The sequence below is a fragment of the Cornus florida genome, unplaced genomic scaffold (genome assembly GCF_030987335.1).
Source record: "Cornus florida cultivar Cherokee Brave unplaced genomic scaffold, ASM3098733v1 CherokeeBrave_3.0.0_Hap2_Chr05, whole genome shotgun sequence".
In the NCBI taxonomy this organism is placed as follows: domain Eukaryota; kingdom Viridiplantae; phylum Streptophyta; class Magnoliopsida; order Cornales; family Cornaceae; genus Cornus; species Cornus florida.
The window spans coordinates 47593104-47612228 of NW_026775575.1; the positions used below are offsets into that span (position 1 = coordinate 47593104).

General features: G+C 36.8%; 1 protein-coding gene across 1 annotated transcript; it reads right to left on the reverse strand.

Annotated features, from left to right (window-relative positions):
- Window positions 1-1349: 1349 nt before the first annotated feature.
- On the reverse strand, window positions 1350-13757 carry LOC132306412 (OPA3-like protein). Its single transcript, XM_059803798.1, has 4 exons — window positions 13357-13757; window positions 5247-5381; window positions 2489-2575; window positions 1350-1843 (listed from the first exon to the last, which is right to left on the reverse strand). The coding sequence occupies exons 1-4, from the start codon at window positions 13483-13485 to the stop codon at window positions 1685-1687; spliced, it is 510 nt and encodes a 169-aa protein (XP_059659781.1). The 5' UTR covers window positions 13486-13757; the 3' UTR covers window positions 1350-1684.
- Between the last annotated feature and the right edge of the window lie 5368 nt (window positions 13758-19125).

The window sequence follows — 19125 nt, forward strand, 5'->3', positions numbered from 1 at the left end:
GTTGATACTTTAAGAAAGTTTAAAAGAAACTAAACAACAAAATGATTCTAGTTCGATCCTTCTGATGATATTATTATTAGTATGATGGTTCTGTTTATTTTCTACTGTTGAGTACACTTGAATCTAATTCCTGTTTGCCTAGTACCTTAAAAGTGATGAAGAAGGTGAACAATTTTTAATTCAAACAGCCTGCAAAAATGCTTCCGCTGAATTATTATAGCTGTTGAGATTGGTTGCCTTGAAGGAAGAAAATGCAATTAGGGTCCGCTTGGTTTATAATTTTGAAAATAGTTCAAGAATTCAGAGAGTATAAAACAGTTTTTAGAAAATAATAAAAGACAGTTGTAAGAGCTTTAAATATTTAAACATTTTCCTTTTCAAAAAACTAAACCAAATTTTCTGAGATTCCATACTTATAAACCAAGTCATAGGTGAGAAGAAAGAGTTGATTCAACCCACAAATACAAAAATTGCTGTTTTGTAAAGAATTAATAGTTTTGAGTGCATTTTGAACAAATTTCATAAGAAAATACCAAATTTTTTCTAAAGCAACCGTTATAAAATATAGAATCTGTTGGGGATACACAACTGGTTTTGAGGTTTTGATGGTTTATACTTTCTCAATTCATCTAATTCAAAATTTTGTTGTAAGTTAAATCTTCTCCCAGTCCTATATACTCTTTGTGCGCCAAATTATTCTTTATATAAGAAAGGATCATACATACCACCAAGTTTTTTTTCTTTCCTTGCTTATTTTTTTATTATTTTTTTTTTTTTTGGGAAAAAATACATTTACACACCCATACTTGTCCCAATAAGTATGGGACGTGAATCCTCGACCTTCTACTTTGAGAAAAAGTACAACTAGACCACAGCCTTTGGTGGTTGCTATCCACGGTTGTAATGGACCTCTAAACCAACCTGATTCTCTCGCTAGAAACAGATCCACAATCTCTCCAAGCAAGAACCTCCCTTTGTCCTGCTCAGCAACACATTGATCCGCAGTACACTTCCAAAAATAAGTTGGGACTAATATGAAGAGAGCCAATTGTTGCTGCCGCTGCTGCTCTTCAAAAATCCCACTCGATGAGACCAGGTTGCGGCCCTCATTTAACAGGAAGTCTGCACAGGAATTGTCCTCTCGAAGGTCATGCATCCTTCTTAAACATGGACAATAAGCTCTTTCATTGAACTGATATGTGAGATTCATACCCTTTTTTGTTCAATGTGGGGCAGCTAAGATTAACAAGCAGTTCTTCAACCTACACTAGTGCTAAGAATAACAAGCAATTATTTTCAATCAATCATATACTTTTCAAGAGTTTTATCACTTCAAAACCAACTGAATATGAAAGAAATTTGCGTTTCACTGTTTTTTTTGGTGGTCAATGGCAGAATATGCAGCTGTTAAATCATAGGATGGCTTTACAAAATTTGCAACAAATACAACATTAAAAGTTAAAACCCATCAGCATGTATAAACCCCAAAGTTAGCTAGGGGGTATCCTTGCGCCATGAAGGGTGCTTTGTCAAACTTTGTGTGGATTTAACTCTGTTCGATGGTAAAACTGTAACAATAACCGGGATAACAATCTAAGAAAATCTAGTTTATCATCATCATCATCTACCAAGCCTTGAACTTGGCCAACAAGTTTGGAACATCATGTTACCAAGCCTTGAATGATCAGGGTTGATTTTTTTGTCCTTCTTCGGTGCCAGGAGCATGCTTGAAGTGAAAAAGACCACTAAGTCCTCGTCCTTTGCCAAGTTGCTCTAGCTCACCAACTTTCTGTTTAAGAAGTTCAATCTCTTTTGCTATCTCTTCCTCTCGTTGCCTCAATGCCTAAATGCAAAGAGAGTCGCAAATTTTCAAATTAACAGCAGAACGACCAGATATTTATGGCTTTAAACCTGTTTTATAATCATTAAATCAGAAACTATGCACATTCATATAAACTAAATGAACTATTTATCACCATAACTTGGAAAATTCCCATAAGATTATTTCTAATTGTAATTGAAAAGTTCTAAATAATTTATATGCAGAGTCAATAGAAAGAACAGAAGCAATTAGAAAAGCAGCCAGCATTTACAATAAAAATTTTCAGCTGCATCATCGCCAATATAAACTGCCAATAGTGTGATTAATTTTATTGAGGTTCATCTTATTATTAATAAATTTTCCCTCAGGCTATCCCTCAGTATTGGTCACTCTGTCCATGACAAATAAGCTATGAGTTAGCAAAATTTGATAACATGCCATAAAAGGAACATACTGCTTCAGTCACACCCTTGATCTCTCGATTTTCTGCTTTACACCTCTTTTTTTTTTTTTTTCTTTTGGTATCACAACTCCTCACCTCTTCCCTTGGAACATTTACCAAAAGGAACACCATTTGAAGGCCACTTGATTCAAGGGGAGAAAAAAATGCCTCACAAAATAAAAAAAAATTGTGTCCTGTAATGAAGGAGGTGATTAAAAATAAACCTCTAATTCCTGTTTGCGCAGTTCCTCCTTTCTAGCTTCTGATCTAGAACTTCTTTGCACCTCAACGATAACAGCAGCACCAGCAACCTAAGCAAATCAAATGGAGCATGTAAATCTAAGTATAAAAGAATCTTAATGCAAAAATAATGTATATCTCAAATAAAACATCTCCTATATTGAAAGATAACACAACCAGCCGTTGTTTCCAAATTTAATTGGAAACAAAATTTTGGTGACCAGAAAATGAAAATGATGTAAAATATCAATCGACTTTCCCAAGTTCACAAATAGTAATGTCGACCATGTATGAGCCACATGCATATGCTATAAGGATGTACAGCCTCTTATTGCTCCACAATGTATCGCAAGAGTTTCAATGCAAGTAAGACTACAAGGAACCATACCATGTGTACCAGAAAGTTGACAATTTATTATTATTATTCTTATTAAGACAGTGGTACAAAGTATCACTTCCATTACAGGCAACTCCAAGTCCATCGTACCCATGACCCATCACACTCGATCAGAAACCGGTCTTGGGCACATTGGTGTCTAGTTTAGTAAATTGAGTAGACAAAAAACATTTCTTCCAAAATGCGGTATAGGTGAAATTTTCAACTTGAAAATGAATGGTCAGGGAATAAACATTATCTGTAGGTTGTCAATCCATAGCTTTTTATGTTAAAAGAATCAAGCCTCTTAGTTATGGGATTCTAAGTCTGTTTTAAATTTTTTTTTTCCCCAGAAAAATATGCTCTTATATGTTTAAGACGAGAACAAGTCCTGTAACTGCAGCCCCAACAGCAATTCCCCATTCTGCATAAAGTGAGGTGTTGTAAGGTTGAACTGCCAGACATACCATCCCCTTGTTGAAAAGCTCATTCTTTTATGCATATTAATTTATCTTTGGTTAGTTTTACTTCATCACATACCAAATACACGCATGTAGACTCACGTGCATTAGTGCAAGCACAATGGCACCATTGAGTTATCTAATCATTGTGTTACTCCTGCTTCCTAAATTACTTGGACTACATGCCAGATAAATACAATGACAAAAACAATTGCGGTATACTCATGATGACTTGTATGTCTGCATGATTGCACTACAATAAAAACCTACTGATCACATCAAAGCATAAGCAACCCAACCACCCAAAACACACACAAAAAAAAATATAAATAAATAAATAAAATTGAAATCAACATCAAATTCTATAAATTGCTAGATGCACATGAGCATTGGTATTTATAAATTCAAGGTATGCATGCAGAAGAACATAATGCACCCAATGGAAACCAGAATGCAAGCACATGAATCCTCAGCCCAGAATACATACACCAGTCACCACTACAACCGACCAAACACATAGTCAAGCACTTGCCAATGTGACTTATCAAAAAAAAAAAAAAAACCACTCGCCAATGTGAACCCAGACTAATGCAACTCTACTAAGCTCCATAAAGCCTTGTGACAACTATATGGGAGCAACTAAATGAACACTGTCTCGCCGTTCCTTTTTGTGTACCATCATTTTAGTTAAACCTCATCCAACCATGAATACATATGTCATATATAGCAGCTCCAGCCTGTAACAAGGTCACATTAGATATCATCACGGTCATAAATATCTTCACCAGCGTTAATATCATCACTATCGATATAACAAGACCTTTAGACTTGTTAACCAGGAACTTGCTGAGAAATACCGTTACCAAAAGACAAACAAGAGTTTGTCGCTGGGCATGTGATGAAAAATAGGTCCCTATCTATTGGAGGGTCTCATAGGCATGCATCCAATAGGAATCAAACATAAGATTTTGCCAGCTATGAGTTGAGCACTTTAACCATTCAGACATGGATGCTTAGCAGGGATTTTTATTAACATGTAAAATTCTTGATGTAATCAAATTTGTAGACTTATTCAGGGTTCGTAGAAATGGAAAGAGGGACATTTGCTATGGGATGTAGGCAACAGTTTATTTAAGTTTTGAGGATCAAAGTGAAGACATGGGCAGGGTTGGGTTCATGGGTTCTATTTCAATTGTTCATTGGTTGTAATGAGTCCGAACAGTCACTACTGCGGTTGACGGTGAATTACATGGGATGAAGTACCAAGTAATTAAGGAAATTGAAGCAATGAAGTTACTTTAGACACAAATAATATGCTTGAGGAGCAAATTATTTAACTATTTAAATGTATATAGTAATAATGATTTGAATGAAAATTTTACTTTTGGAGAAATATAGTCTAAATATAGTCTCTTTTTTATGCTCTTTCTTTCTTCCTAGGCAATATTTTGAGCCCCATAGTTGAGTCTACAGTGCTGGAAATTGCAGATTTCTAAACAAAAATATATTTAAGCAAAATTCAGCTTTGATCTGGGTTTGTTTGAAACTACCTTCAATGTAGCCATTGGGTTCCCTACCAATTTACATCAATCTCAATCTATATTAGTTTTGATTTTCTAATTCCCTAGCACTATGCTCAAAGGTGAATAATTTTACCCTTGCTGATGCAATTATTGGTCGTTGTTGTATATGTTCAAACTATCTTAATTGGGTTTTCTTTTTTCTTTTCTTTTTCTTTTCTTTTTTTCACTTTATTTCCAGTGAATGCCACACACAAGCGCAAAACAACTAATATAACCACAATCCCACAGCTAAATAAGGTTGTGGTTAAATATGCAAACATGTTCATCGTCAATGAAAATTTAAGATGCCAAAGAAGAGTTTGAAATCAGGAATAATTATTACCGTAAACACAAACAGTTCGCCAAGAAGATCTGCCGCAGCTTGGACAGCCTTTTCCTCATTCAGAGGACGAATTTCAACATCAGTTGCATGACCATATATGCGTCTTTGCATTGTCGTTGTGAATCGATGATTTGCCTGATATAGTATTAACAAAAATCACACTTATCAACAACAACAACAACAAAGAAAGGAGGAGAAAAAGAAACAGTGTCAACAAAATTCACATTATGTAAGCCAGCAGATCTATCTTATGCATAAAGAAAAGAAGAAAAATTATATTAATCAACAAAAGGGGCATATCCATTTAACAAAAGATCATATGGATCAGTAAAAGCTTCATTCAATAAACAAACAGCAATTCCATCTAATAATTTTATGGAAAGATTAGAATTGGATAACTGATAAGAAGACAAAGGGACCGAAATTAACCACAAAGGAATTAGTAATCTAGAATTCACTCAAGTACTCAACTGAGGTAATCAAACTCATGTTACTAATCACAGAAGCACAAGCACTCATGCAACAAAGTGAAATGCTTGATTGATGAGTGGAATCACTCAGCTCTTTGTCTGAGGCTTACAAAGAACTAAACAAAAAATACTCAGCAAAAGCATTCTTTTACCTGTGTCTTCAAGGCTTATATATAAATCTAAAAGATTACATTCAAAATTATAATACAGCTACAGTAATTACTCACTGGAACTGCTTTGCATGTCTTGAATCTACATTTGTTAATGTCTTTTCCTCCTTGAAATTCCATCCTAATAAATGCATGACTCCCACAAAATAACTATAAGCTTTATAATTTTCCAACTTCTGTTAAATCAAAAAAATATAGACCATCAAATGGACCCACACAGCGCCACTAGATCCATGGGCTGAGTCAAATGTTCTTTTGGCCCACAATTTCTAAGAACATCTTATTTTGATGAGACAAATAACTCCAAATGCTTTATGTAAATTGTATGACTATGAACAAAACATGCAAATTAAATTCTCCCAGCTCTCACACATCCAATTGCATGACCACTCATTACACTTCAAAATTTGTTTAATATAATTTGGTAGCATATTTGCATTAGGGGAGGGACAGGGGCAGGAGTACGGGTCAGTGTTAGGTATTGTGTATAAAATTTCTAGTTTAATTAGGCTTCTATTTTAGAGTTGTATTTTAGGATATATCTTGTTGGGCAAATCTTGGGCTCCAATGAATTGTAATCCTTATCCAACAAGGAATCGGGTTTAGGGCTCTATAAATAGATACTGAACAATCTACCAGCACCATGCCCAAAAATTAAAGAACCCAAGAAAACTCAACCAGCGTCATCTCGTTAGGGTTCATCAGGTTCTGCATCAAGTTGCCCAAGCTTTCAAGAATTTAAGCGAGTCAAATGAGTTAGCTAGGTGAATATAACATGCTAATAGACAAAATTTCGTATAAAAAGAAAAATAACTTGTAATATAGCTGTTCATATATGTCATAAAAATTTGTAATAAAATTAACCAAGTTATGAATTGCGATAAACTATGACTATAGTAAAATATATGTCAACAACAGGTTCAAAAATCAGTAATATAATACACCAAAAAGTAAAGCATGGAACTTTAACCTCAATAATTGTTAATAGCATATAGTCTTGAAACTCTAAAAAAATATAATTTTTTTTTATACTTCGGGTTTCTTGAGTTAGACAAAACCTTGCACAATTCCCATTTAAAATGAATTCAGGCTCTAAAATTTGAACTCGAACCCCATCACAAGATCCCAAATACTCTTTCCAAGCACAAAAAATTTTCAGGTTGGATTTGGGTTGATTGGGTTAGGCCCACCCAGTCCCACCCCTAATTCGCGAACCCCAAATTGATACATATTAGGCATTGGAAACATATCTGATGTTCAAAATCCTCAGAAACTCCAACCCAAGCATGTGCCATTATTAGCATTTACCTAAGCAGCAGGGGTATCCATGATGCACAAACAGTATGGATAATGTAAATTATAAAATATAACTACAAAGGCATGAGTTCCTACTCAATAATTTGCCTTGTGATTCCCAACACTCCACACTGCCACCATAGGTTTTAAATGTGCAAAGCATCCCATACTATCAGTCACGATAAGCAAACTCTTCATTCTGGTACTGTCCAACTGCAATTACTGGATGAATTATCTATAATGTTCTTAAGATTCTGGATAAGGAAAAAACATGTTAATCGCTGCGAATTGTCACGATGGCGAGGTTCTGGTAGTCCACAAGCAAGTGTTTCACTCTACATGCCTTGGCTTCCCAACTTCTTCTTAGCCTTTTTTGTCTTAACTTCAATCATTTGACTAAAAGCATTCCAAATATTGTTTGTTCACCATAGTTAACATCTTCATTGTCTTCTTCTCCAGATTTACCTTCACTTAAAGTAATAAGAAAAGATTTAAAACCTACAATTCTTTTCAGTGAACACTCATCAGATTCAATCTCAATATTTTTCAAAGCAATACTTTTATACTTCTTTTGTTTAGGCAAATTAAAGATCTTTGCCTTCTTTTGTAACTATGACCTTAGATTGATATATATATATATATATATTTGTTTTTTTTTTTCTTTTCTTTTTATTTCCTTAGATTGAAATATAGTAGCCAAAGATCTTAATTAAGCTCATAAGTTTGCAATAAGCCAACAAGTTCCTCCATTTTGTTGAGTCAAGATAACCATGATCTTATACTAAAATCTAGTAACAAAGTGTTACAATAAAAAATAATGACATCTTTGGTTGAGGCAAATTAAGTGCATAATAAACCTCCAAGTTTCTCTGTTTTGTTAAGTCGAGATATTTGCCTTCTTTTGTAACCTATGACCTTAGATATTTATATATATGTATATGTATATATATATATATATATTATATATATTTTTCCTTCCTTATATTGAAATATATTAGCCAAAGATCTGAATATTTTTCTAACTACACCATATTCAGGAACACTTGGGTTAAAACTGATATTGACATATTACTCAGCTTCGCATAAAATGATCAAAGATTTTATGTTCTTTCATTCTAATTGTTTCAGACATAGTTACAAGTATCTGCAATTTTGAGATTTAACAGTTTCCTTTAACGAGTAACTCCTAAATTATTATAAGATTCCTTAGATGTCATACGCATTTCTATGCTACTATATAAATGTAAATAGGATTTTTATTTTTTATACACATTTTTTCATAAATAAAAAATCACATATTTACTTACAATTTCTATTAGTCAATTATTTATTTATTTGTATGTTCATGAAACTATCAACTTGTATTTATTTGTATTTTTCTAAAGTTATAGATTTGCATTATTTATTACCTATTGGTCTATTATTATTATTATTTTTTAAAACTACTTAATGAAAGACTACTCAGTGAACACCAAGAGGTCGCCTTCACACCCTTTTGGATTGCCCACTAATTAAATGTCTAATGGCTCTGAATTTTCCTCTCTCTTTTTTTCCTCTTTTCATCTAAATTAATATGGTAAAAAAATCACAACATAATTCCAAGAATTCACATTTCAAGAGTTTTAAAAATTTCTACTTATTATGCATGATATATTTTAATATAGTTCTTTAACAGGCCGAAGAGCTTTCAAATTTGATAAGACAAGATAAATATCAGGTAGAAAATTTTTATATTGAAATTTTAAGGAAAACAATGTTCATTTATTATGCAATGTTCTTGTATTTTTTTAGTATTGCTTCCTTAAAATTCACAAAAATTTTCAAATATGTGCATCGCACATATTTTTAACTAGTTCTAGAAAATTTGCTTATGCCAATGCTTTGACAACACAAATTATATTCGTAAAACTTGAATTAGGAGGAAATATAGTTAGCGCTTATGCATCCCAAGTTGGTCTAGATGAACACAGTACAGCACAATTTCGGAAACATATGGACGAGTTAATTCAAGGGATACCCGGAGGAGAAAAATTATACATCTGAAGAGACTCTAATAGTTTAATTATACGTCGGAAGAGACTTTAACAGTCATGTAGTAAAAGATTGTGGAAGGATCTGAGATGGTAGATGCTAGACACTGGTTTGGAGATAGAAATAATGTTAGGTAGGCTATCGTAAATTTGCAGTGACATCTGATCTTATAATTGAGAGTACTTATTTAAAAAGAGAGATAAACATTTAATAATGTTTAAGAGTGTAAACAAAATAAGCCAAATTGACTTTTTTCTAACTAGAAAGGTAGATTAATTAACAAGCAAAGATTGTAAGGTTATGCCATGACAGAGTTTAATATCACAACATAGGCTACTAGTTTTAGATGTATATATAAAAGGACTAGTGAAAAGGAGAAATAGAATTATAAACTCAAGAACTAGGTGGTGGAATTTAAGAGGGGGAGAAAGTAGAATTATTTAAGAATAGGATGCTAAAAGAAGTAATAGGAAATTTAGAAGATAATACAAGCATAACGTGCAATAGGATGGCTGGATGTATTATAAGAGCATCAAAACATATCCTTGGAGAATCAAGGGTAAACTGCACTTACCTCCTCTCAAGATAGGGAAAATTACTCGGACCTCCCCTAAGTTTTGGATAATTATAGTTACCTCCCTTATAACTGATAGTGTTCATGTTTTTTAGCGGAGCATGTGAAATTACTCTTATGCCCTTATTATTTTAAATGATTTTTTAACAGAATCCAATTTCTGTGTCTCTCTCTTCCCACTTACAAAGCCCCCTTCAATAAATGCTAGCCCAAATGAGAAGACCAGTTCCTTCTCCAGAAGCTGTGAACCGTTCATGGTGGACAAGTTGTCTGATTCAACTAACATCATGATGAAATTGTTACAAAAATGGGATTTTAAGGGTAGCCAATAGAGAAAACCGTGGATGTCAGCATGGTATCCACCTGCCGCCTAGCCATTGTGGTAGTAGTTAGTAAGTAATACAAAAACTCAAAATTTAAAAACTTTCTCTATATAACCAATAAGAGGGCATTTCCAAAAAAAACAACATTCATCACGGGCATATCATTAAACATTTCTGATGCATCATTGAGTTCAAGCGCAGAGTCTACAAAAGAATACACCAATTGCAATGTTGTTTCCATGTGGATACGCTTTTCTAGGGTTTAGACTGAAGATATCTATATCTGCAAGTCTATCTTGCTTGTTCACACCTAATAGATTATGATTAACCTCTAATAAGAAACCCAGATTCATAGACACTTAGACAGGCTAATTATCAAAAACCATGTTCCAAAATCAGCTCAAAGCTAAGAAAATTGATGGAAAACCAGACTGATGAGTCACCGATAACAAGCGGCAGAGTCTCATGGCCGTAGCCAGCGAACACAGTATGATACAATGGCCAAAATCAAATGAAAAGTTGACTTTAAAGCAGTGGAACTAAAGAAAGAGTGAGAGATCTCTGTCAAATTTGTGAGGTTTCGGACATTTCAGACCCCCGGTGAGATACAGATTAGTAACTGACATGCCCTTATTATTGTGTTTGCGCGTGCAGGAGAATGTACTGTAGAGTTGACTAAAGGAGTGAACCAGATGATCTCTCCACGAACAAAGTAAAAAGCAAATAGTTTATACAAACAACAAACATATATATGACACAATGTCAACTAGGAATTCCATCAATCCCATTTTCTTTAGTTGGGTATAATCGTGTTTTTGCACAACAAGCATTAGACAAAAGTGTCTTCACAGTAATTTGAAGGGCATTGGTCATATGGAGCTCAAAAATTTGCCACATCAGCATTGATCATCTTTGACCGTTGGTAAAACTTACCGTAGGGATCAGTTTGTTACAAAAATGTATACTAGAAGGGGTTAACTGTAATTATCCAAAACTTAGGAGAGATCGTGTAAAGTTTCCTATCATACTTTATCCTAGAATCAAAAGGAATATGGTCATTGTCTAAGAATACTTGGTAGTGTAATGAACCAGTCGAAAACATCATTAAAAAAAAATAAAAATAAAAAAATAAGAATGCTAAAAAACCTAGAAATAGAGAAACCTTTGAAAAATATAAAGATGTCAACAAGGAAGTCAAAAAAGTTGTGAGTGAAGCTAAATATAGAGAATACAATCATCTATATTCTAAAATAGGTGGGAAAGGGGGAAAGGAATATATATAAACTTGCTAAACTAAGGGAGAGAAAAACTAGAGATTTTAATAATATTAAATGCATCAAAGTGAAGATGTACTGATTTTAGTTAAAGATGACAAAATAAATGAAAGATAGAAAAGTTACTTTGAGATGGCATTAAATGAAATCATTAAGGAAGTTTAGCTTAGAAAAACATAATAAATTTAGGGATAACATATTTTTTCTTAGGATCGAGGAGTATGATGTTAAAAATGTAATAAGGAAGATGAAATCAGGAACGTTTAGGACCAAATGGCATTACTATTGAGATTTGAAGTGTTTAAGGGATGATGGCAAATTGTCTAATAAGATAATTAAGATAATAACAATTAAGAGAATGTTTGATGAGTGTTGTAAAAGTATTTTACTAACTAAAGAAAAATGAAAAATATATATATAAAGTTGTAATACTTATCATGATATTAATTTAATGAGTCATACTACGAAACTTTGGAGAATGACTGCACAACGACTAAGATGAGAAACAAAAGTGTCAGAAAAGCAATTTGGATTCTTGCTGGGGAGCTTGATGAAGGCTAGTTTACTTATCGAGAAGACTAATGGAAATATATAGATTGAAAAAGAAGATCTTTGTACGGTCACTATTGATTTAGAGGAGGCCTGTGATATGATGCTTACTACTTAGAGATCAAATATGAAACAGTTTAGAAAAGAAAGAAGTCATAAAGGGGTATAGTAGTACAACAAAAGAACATATATGATGAATGTGTGACTATAGTTAGAAGAAATGTAGGGAAAACAAGTGAAATTTATATGATATTTGTTGATGATATTGTTTTAATTAATGAATTGGAGGTTTGTTATGAAGCTCTGGAATTAAAAGGGTTTACGAAAAACTTATCAAAAAAGAGGAGGAGGGGGGGGGGGGGGGGGGGGGGGGGAGGATCAAAAGATACCAAAAAGTGAACATTATTGTTATTTGGACTCAATTATTCACAAAAAAGGTGAAATTGGAGATGATGTTAATACCATAATCAAAGCAAGATGTGTTAATTGAAGGACTGTGCCTGGTATATTGTGCAATTGGAGTATGATGTATCAATCCAACATTTCAAGGGAAGTTCTATAAAAGAAATCGTTAAGAGACAAAATATTTGGCAACAAAGAAATAACATATGCATAAAGTGTGTGTGCTAGAAATGCGAATGTTGAGATGGATGTGCAGCAAGACAAGAAATGATAGAATTATAAATAAAAACATTCATGAGATGGTAGAAGTAGCACCAATTGTAATAAAATGAGAGAAAATTGATTAAGATGATTTAGATATGTGCAAAAAGACCACTAAGTGCACCAGTTAAGGGGAGAGACATGCTCTACATTGAGGGTAATGCTAGGGGAAGGGAAGACAAAAATTAACATGGGTTGAGTAAATAAGGAAGGACATGATAACATGTGATTGATAATTGGATTCATGCAGTTGAAAAGGCTTTGTTGAGTTGGAGATATTGAAAATCCTGTCTACTCTGATCTACTAGTTGCAGAAGACACTCAAACTAAAATATAAACTTACTAAAATCGAATGATAAATAATTACATTCTATTGTCCCATGTTACCCATGAACCCTAAAAAATGGGAAAATAAAGTAGAACTTTTTATAATTTAAAAAAATTTGAGTGACAATGTTCCCCATGTGTAGTTCCAACTATTATCAGGCTGCAACTATATATGAATTTTTATTTTATTTTATTTTATTTTATTTGCCAGGAAATGTGCTAAAATATGATTCATACCACACTAAATGAGTAAATGTAATTAAAATTGCAGAGTGATCTAGAGCGTCCAACATGATGCAGAAAACAGTAGCAAATTGTAAAACAAAATCAACTTCGATACAAGCTGTAGAGCTATGCCAAGTTCAAGATCCAAATTACCCACAATGATTTGAAGCTATAAAATGAAGAGAAATCAAATATGGATGTGTGAAACCTGCGCAAAGTTGATGATGAATTCACGGAACTTTGGGTGCAAACCAGCCTCTTTCTTGAGTCGATTAGCGATGGGTTTGCAGGCTGTCTTCAGAGCAAGGGTCCCAAGCTTCAGAAATGGTAGAATCATCTCTCTATAAAATCACTCTCTCTCTAGAAACACACCCTCTCTCTCTCAAACCCACGCTATCGTATTTATCATAGGGGGTGTGTGATGTGAGCGAGATCACACAGTAGCACACACCACCTGTTTGATGTTAGGTCTGTGGGAGTGTGATGAAGACGAGAGACATCAACGAGCGTCGGGGAGCTGATCGGTGTGGAATTCAGACATTGGTGGCGTCTTCTCCTTTTCTGCGTCTGAAATCTGATTCGTATTAAGGGGTAAGACTGTCATTTAAGTTAACACAAGTCTATTATTAGTATTATTTTTGACCTTTTTTTAGTAACGAAGAACCAAACTAGCTACCTGTTAATCACTTTGGATTCCAGATAGCTTACAAATTCCACATGCGTAAAATGACACAATCACTTGATAAGTGTAATGCTTTTTTCTCTCTCTAAATAAGTGGGTGCTTTCTTTCTTTGTCTGTTTTAAAATAATTATTAATTTTTATTTTTTAAATAATATATCACATATTTTCATAAATGTCCTTTGAATTTTAAATTTCAAATTTCAATATTCAAAACTTAAAAAGATAATTTAGTAACTTTTCAGGAAAACAATGCAGATCTCACATGCCCCTTTAAAAAATACTACTTTCTAAAAGCGACACTTAAATTGGGACTGAGGGAGTGTCAATTATGTTCGAGTGAAGCATTATTATGTGACCTAAATGATGGAATGCTCAGCTCACAGAACAAGTATACCCGTATTCGAGTTTCTCTTCCCCTAATTTGAAGGGATAAAAAAAAATAAAAATTAGTATTTGAGGCGCTTCCAAATTGGAAGCCCTAAGTGATCGCTTGCGTCCAAGGCCAACCATGAGCCCGTCAAATTTAATACTCTGTTTGGTGTTCCAAACAGATCCTCAACAAATCATTTTATAGCTTTGATCATATCAGGCAAAAGTTTAGACCTAGATCGTCCCAACGCCATCAGAAACAACCGAAAGGAGCCATATTTAAAAGGATTAGTAGGAGATAACATAAAACCCTTAATGGGCTTCTTCTTCTTCTTTTTTTTTTCTTTTTTTTTTTGAGTCAAAACAACTACTGGCCCCATTTGTAGACAACACTTCAAGAGCCAACTAAGGGATTCATGAGTTTGCATCTTGTGCATAACTAATTTACTACTACATATGCTGCTAGCCTACTATATACATAGTACACACACATATATAAACATGCATGTCATTGCCTCTAAACCAATTCTCTAAAAATGCATTAATTTGTTGGAAAGAGTTGAGAAATGAAGAGATGGAGATCATGAAATATGGAGGTGTAGTGTGAAACCTGTGCAATGTTGATGATGAAGGGACGGAACTTTGGGTGTAAACTGGCCTTTTTCTTGAGTTAATTAGTGATGACGGGTTTGTAGGCTGTCTTCAGAGTAAGGGCTCCTAACTTTACTACTGGTAGATGTAGATGTAGCTATGAGACCATCTCTCTATATATATACACTTTGTAGGGGTTCTTTTTTCGATCATGTAATACAATAATACAATGGTAATATTAGAAATACAAATACGAGGAAAAACAGAGGAAATACTCAGTGTAAGAGGAGGAGATGAAGACCAACTATCAAGATAAAGATGGCGGTAGGGCGAGTTTACAATATCTTATGACAGCCTCCTCTTCTTGGGTTAGTTATTCCTTTATAGGACAGTACTATTTATAGATCCGGATTCCATTGGTTATTGTCCAATGGTCCCTTCCGTGCATGGTTCCTCGCATGCATTACTCCCAATCTGGATTACGTGAGTAATCCTGGAGATTTAGGAGTCTGAAGGGTCTAATCCTTTCCTCGAGCCTTGTCCTACATTGCCATGTCACTTTTCCTTTAATTAGGGGCATTAAATGTTGCTTAGCCGTCGGTTGGTCAAGCCTGACACAGCATTAAATGTGATTTTAAGGTTTGCTGTCATGACATGTATAATCCCATCATCTTGCTAATCGGGCATTGCTGAGAGCGAAGGCACCTCTTGACATAGATCCCCTATAGCTGCGAAGGCCCCACCTTCGTTTCGTGCTATACGCAATCTTCTAATGGCGAGTCCCTTGGGCTCCAGTCCTTCAACGTGATGTTGCCTGGCGCAACGCCAGTGCTTGGGGTATTCGAGAGTTAGTCCTTCGAGGCATGATGGGCCTAGAGCAACACTAGAGCTCAAGGCGCTCAAGGATTGGTTCCTCAAGGCTTGATGGGCCTGGAGCGACACCAGGACTTAGGGTACTCGAAGTTTGATCTTTCGAGGCTTGATGGGCCTAGATTGACGCCAAGGGCTTAGGGTGTTCGAAGTTTAATTCTTCTAGACTTGATAGGCCTGGAGCGATGCCAGAGCTTAAGGTGCTCGAAATTTAATTTTTCGAGGCTTGATGGGCCTGGAGCGATGCCAAGGCTTAGGGTACTTGAAGTTTGATCTTTCGTGGCTTGATGGGCCTGGATCAACGCTAGGGCTTAGGGTGCTCGACGTTTAATTCTTTGAGGCTTGATGAGCCTGGAGCGATGCCAGGGCTTAAGGTGCTCGAAGTTTGATTTTTCGCGCTTGATGGGCCTGAAGCGATGCTAGGGCTTAAGGTGCTCGAAGTTTGATTTTTGGCTTGATGGGTCTGGATCGACGCCAGGGCTTAGGGTGCTCGAAGTTTAATTCTTTGAGACTTGATGGGCCTAGAGCGATGCCAGGGCTTAAGGTGCTCAAAGTTTGATTTTTCGAGGCTTGATGGGCCTAGAGCGATGTTAGGGCTTAAGGTGCTTGAAGTTTGATTTTTCGAGGCTTAATGGGCCTGGAGCGATGCTAGGGCTTAAGGTGCTCGAAGGTTGGTCCCTCGAAACTTTTGACTTTTCAAATCGCCATAGGGGATTTGATTAGCGTCGTTCTGATTTGTCAACATGCCATGTCAGCCTTCAATAAATGACACCCACATTTTGTCCCCCTACACGTGTGGCGATTTGTAACGTATTGCTGCATGTGCAAGGCTAGACGGCTAGGTCATTTATGTCTTCGAGAAGATTGAAGGGACGCAAGCTTGAAAGGTCGCCTCTAGTTATTAATGCGCCGTCTATTGCTGCTTTGATTTTTAGGGGTTCCCGAGGTGAGAAGGCTATTAAAAGGGGATAGCAACGATGTGAAGGGCTATTTATGAAAAGAGAACTTAGAAATTACTATGGTTACCTTCGTTTCCATCATCGCCAGCAAAGAAGACCTGCTAAAATTTAAAGCTTTTTGTTCGTTTTTTCTTAGTTGGAGAGATTGCCATCATGGTTAGTAAAAAATAAAAGCTATGCAAGAAGGATTGTCCTCCCTCTAAAGTGTCAATAGATTCGGAATGGCGGCGGGCATCCTTCTTTGGGAAGAACGACTTGTTTTGGTCTCGGGCAAGTAAGGCTGTGGTTGCCGGTGAACCACTTGAAGTGGTTGAGTTGATGGAAGAGGAGGTTAAGATTAACCTAGCTCCTCGCATCCTTACTGATACCATTTTGCGATTTCGGGTCGAGCAAGGGCAATATCCACAGTCTTATGTGAATTTTAACAATTACATTAGTCCTGCCCATAGTTGGGACAAATGGACTGATACAATCCTCGCTAACCCTGCGTACAAGGCAGTTTTGGATGCGACGAGCTTGACACCTTGTATTAAGCTGTTTTGCCAAATACAAATTCCTCGCGACACTACCGGTTTATGGGAATTGACCTCGCGGTGGAGCTCAAGCTCGTACACTTTTGTTACTGCGTAGGGAGAGTTTACACCCACTATTGAGGATGTAAGCCAGCTATTGGGTCTACCTTTTCAGGGGGTGGAGAATCCTGGCTCTTGGGAATTCTTGCCAACTGAAGAGACTTTAGTGCAGGACCTCGAGGCAGCCTTAGAGGAAACCAAAGACTTCAGGTCAATGTGGGGAGCACAGGGTGTTCGCCATGCTACTCGAGGCAAGGGTATGCGCAAAGCCACTCTCGGGGCTTTGGTGCGGTACTACTTTAAGGATTTTCCAATGGCGAGGAAAAATCTCTCAGACGAGGGAATAAAAGAAATTCCAGGTCCTGGATTGACAACTCTTCCAGTCTCGCGGCCTACTTACTATGTTGGCTATCGAGGTACGTACTTGAAGGCACCCCTGAAAATGCTCCGCTACTGCGGCTTTTAGACCTCACAGTGAAGCTAGTGAGCGGTGTGAAAGTGGCCCTCGCGCTTCTATTTTTGGGGACATTGTACCATCGCCTCGATATAGTGGGAGAGGACATGGTACGGTTTGTGGGGCGCTATGTCCATTGCTCTTACACGTCTACCCTCTTCTTATAGATGTTTCTGTATGAGAGGTTCTAATCTTATGCTCCCATCTCAGCAGACTTAGCCTTGGATGAAGAGGTAGTACGAGGCATGAGGTGGCATGGACACTCTCCGCGAGGATGGCTAGGATATACCTTGGACCAAAGCTTCCAATTTGTTAGTCGCCCTTATGCTGCGATCCTACCTGGGGCATTGACCCTGCCCATGTACTTTGACGACGATGAGCATATTCCAGCAGGTGCTCATTGATTAAACGTGAGCGAGGTGCTGGTGTTTCTACTAATGACCACCCCTGGTTATTTGCTCGCCATATGGGAGGATGGCCAAATATCGAAGACATACAATCCTCGCAGAGTGCCTCTATAATTTGGCTATGATAGAGGGGTGCCTTCGCAATACATCTTTGTTGAGGGTGAGGACTCCTACGAGAGCAGCTTTGCGAGATTTGTAACGGATCGCATTGGACTGCTTCACGAAGGGATTGGCTTTTTCTTCCTGCTAGGGAGAGGCAGGATCCCTAGGTGTACAGAGGTAGCTCGCTCACTCTGGGCTATAGAGTTAGCGAGCTGGAAGGATTTTTGCCCAAGTCCTGCCTAATGTGCAAAGGCGTTAGTGATCTACGCGGGGGACCACTCGTTGAGACTCCCTATAGAATTTGACAGGGGGGCCCTTTGTAATTTTTCCCCTGATCCTGCGTCGGCTGTAATGCAACAAGGGGAGTCCTCGCAGCCTGCCACGAGGACAGTTATTCCGGAGGTCGAGGTAGCCCCAGCGCCTGCCCGTAGGCACAAAACAAGAGCCAGCTCCCGAGCAAACATTGCCCCCCTGGAAAGCGAGCAGCTATAAGTGCTGCAAAGCCAGCTATTGCAACTGCGAGGGGGGAGAGTGTGAGGCCTTCAGCGCCAAACACATCTCGACCCATGGCCTCCTCTAGCAGAATTCCACTCATGGATGAGCCATCCGAGAGTGAAGATGTTAACACTTCTGAAGATGATGGAGAGTAGCCTCTCGTTGGAGAGCATGGCTCGATGGCTACTACCTTTGGGCCTGGTCGAGGTGGAGCACACAGGCTTGGCCGTGTGCGAGATGGCGGAATTGACGCCATCATCCACGACATAAGCTCTGGCGAGGTATTAGCTTCTGACAGTGAATTTCTAAATTTACCTACTTTTGACTTTATACAAGCCTTAGGTGAGAGTGCCTTACATTGTTGTGGTCAGGAGGATACATTAGCGAGAGCAAGAGAAGAAGAAATGGAAGATCTAGCGCTGGATGTCTCACTTCTCATTACCATTCGAGACATGCCTGTACATACCCATGCTGT

Coding starts and splice junctions, on each gene's coding strand:
- LOC132306412 (XM_059803798.1), bottom strand. CDS start 13,485: ATGATTCTACCATTTCTGAAGCTTGGGACCCTTGCTCTGAAGACAGCC. Junction 5,382..13,356: donor TCATCATCAACTTTGCGCAG/GTTTCACACATC, acceptor ATACTATATCAG/GCAAATCATCGATTCACAAC. Junction 1,844..2,488: donor TGCGCAAACAGGAATTAGAG/GTTTATTTTTAA, acceptor CTTTGCATTTAG/GCATTGAGGCAACGAGAGGA.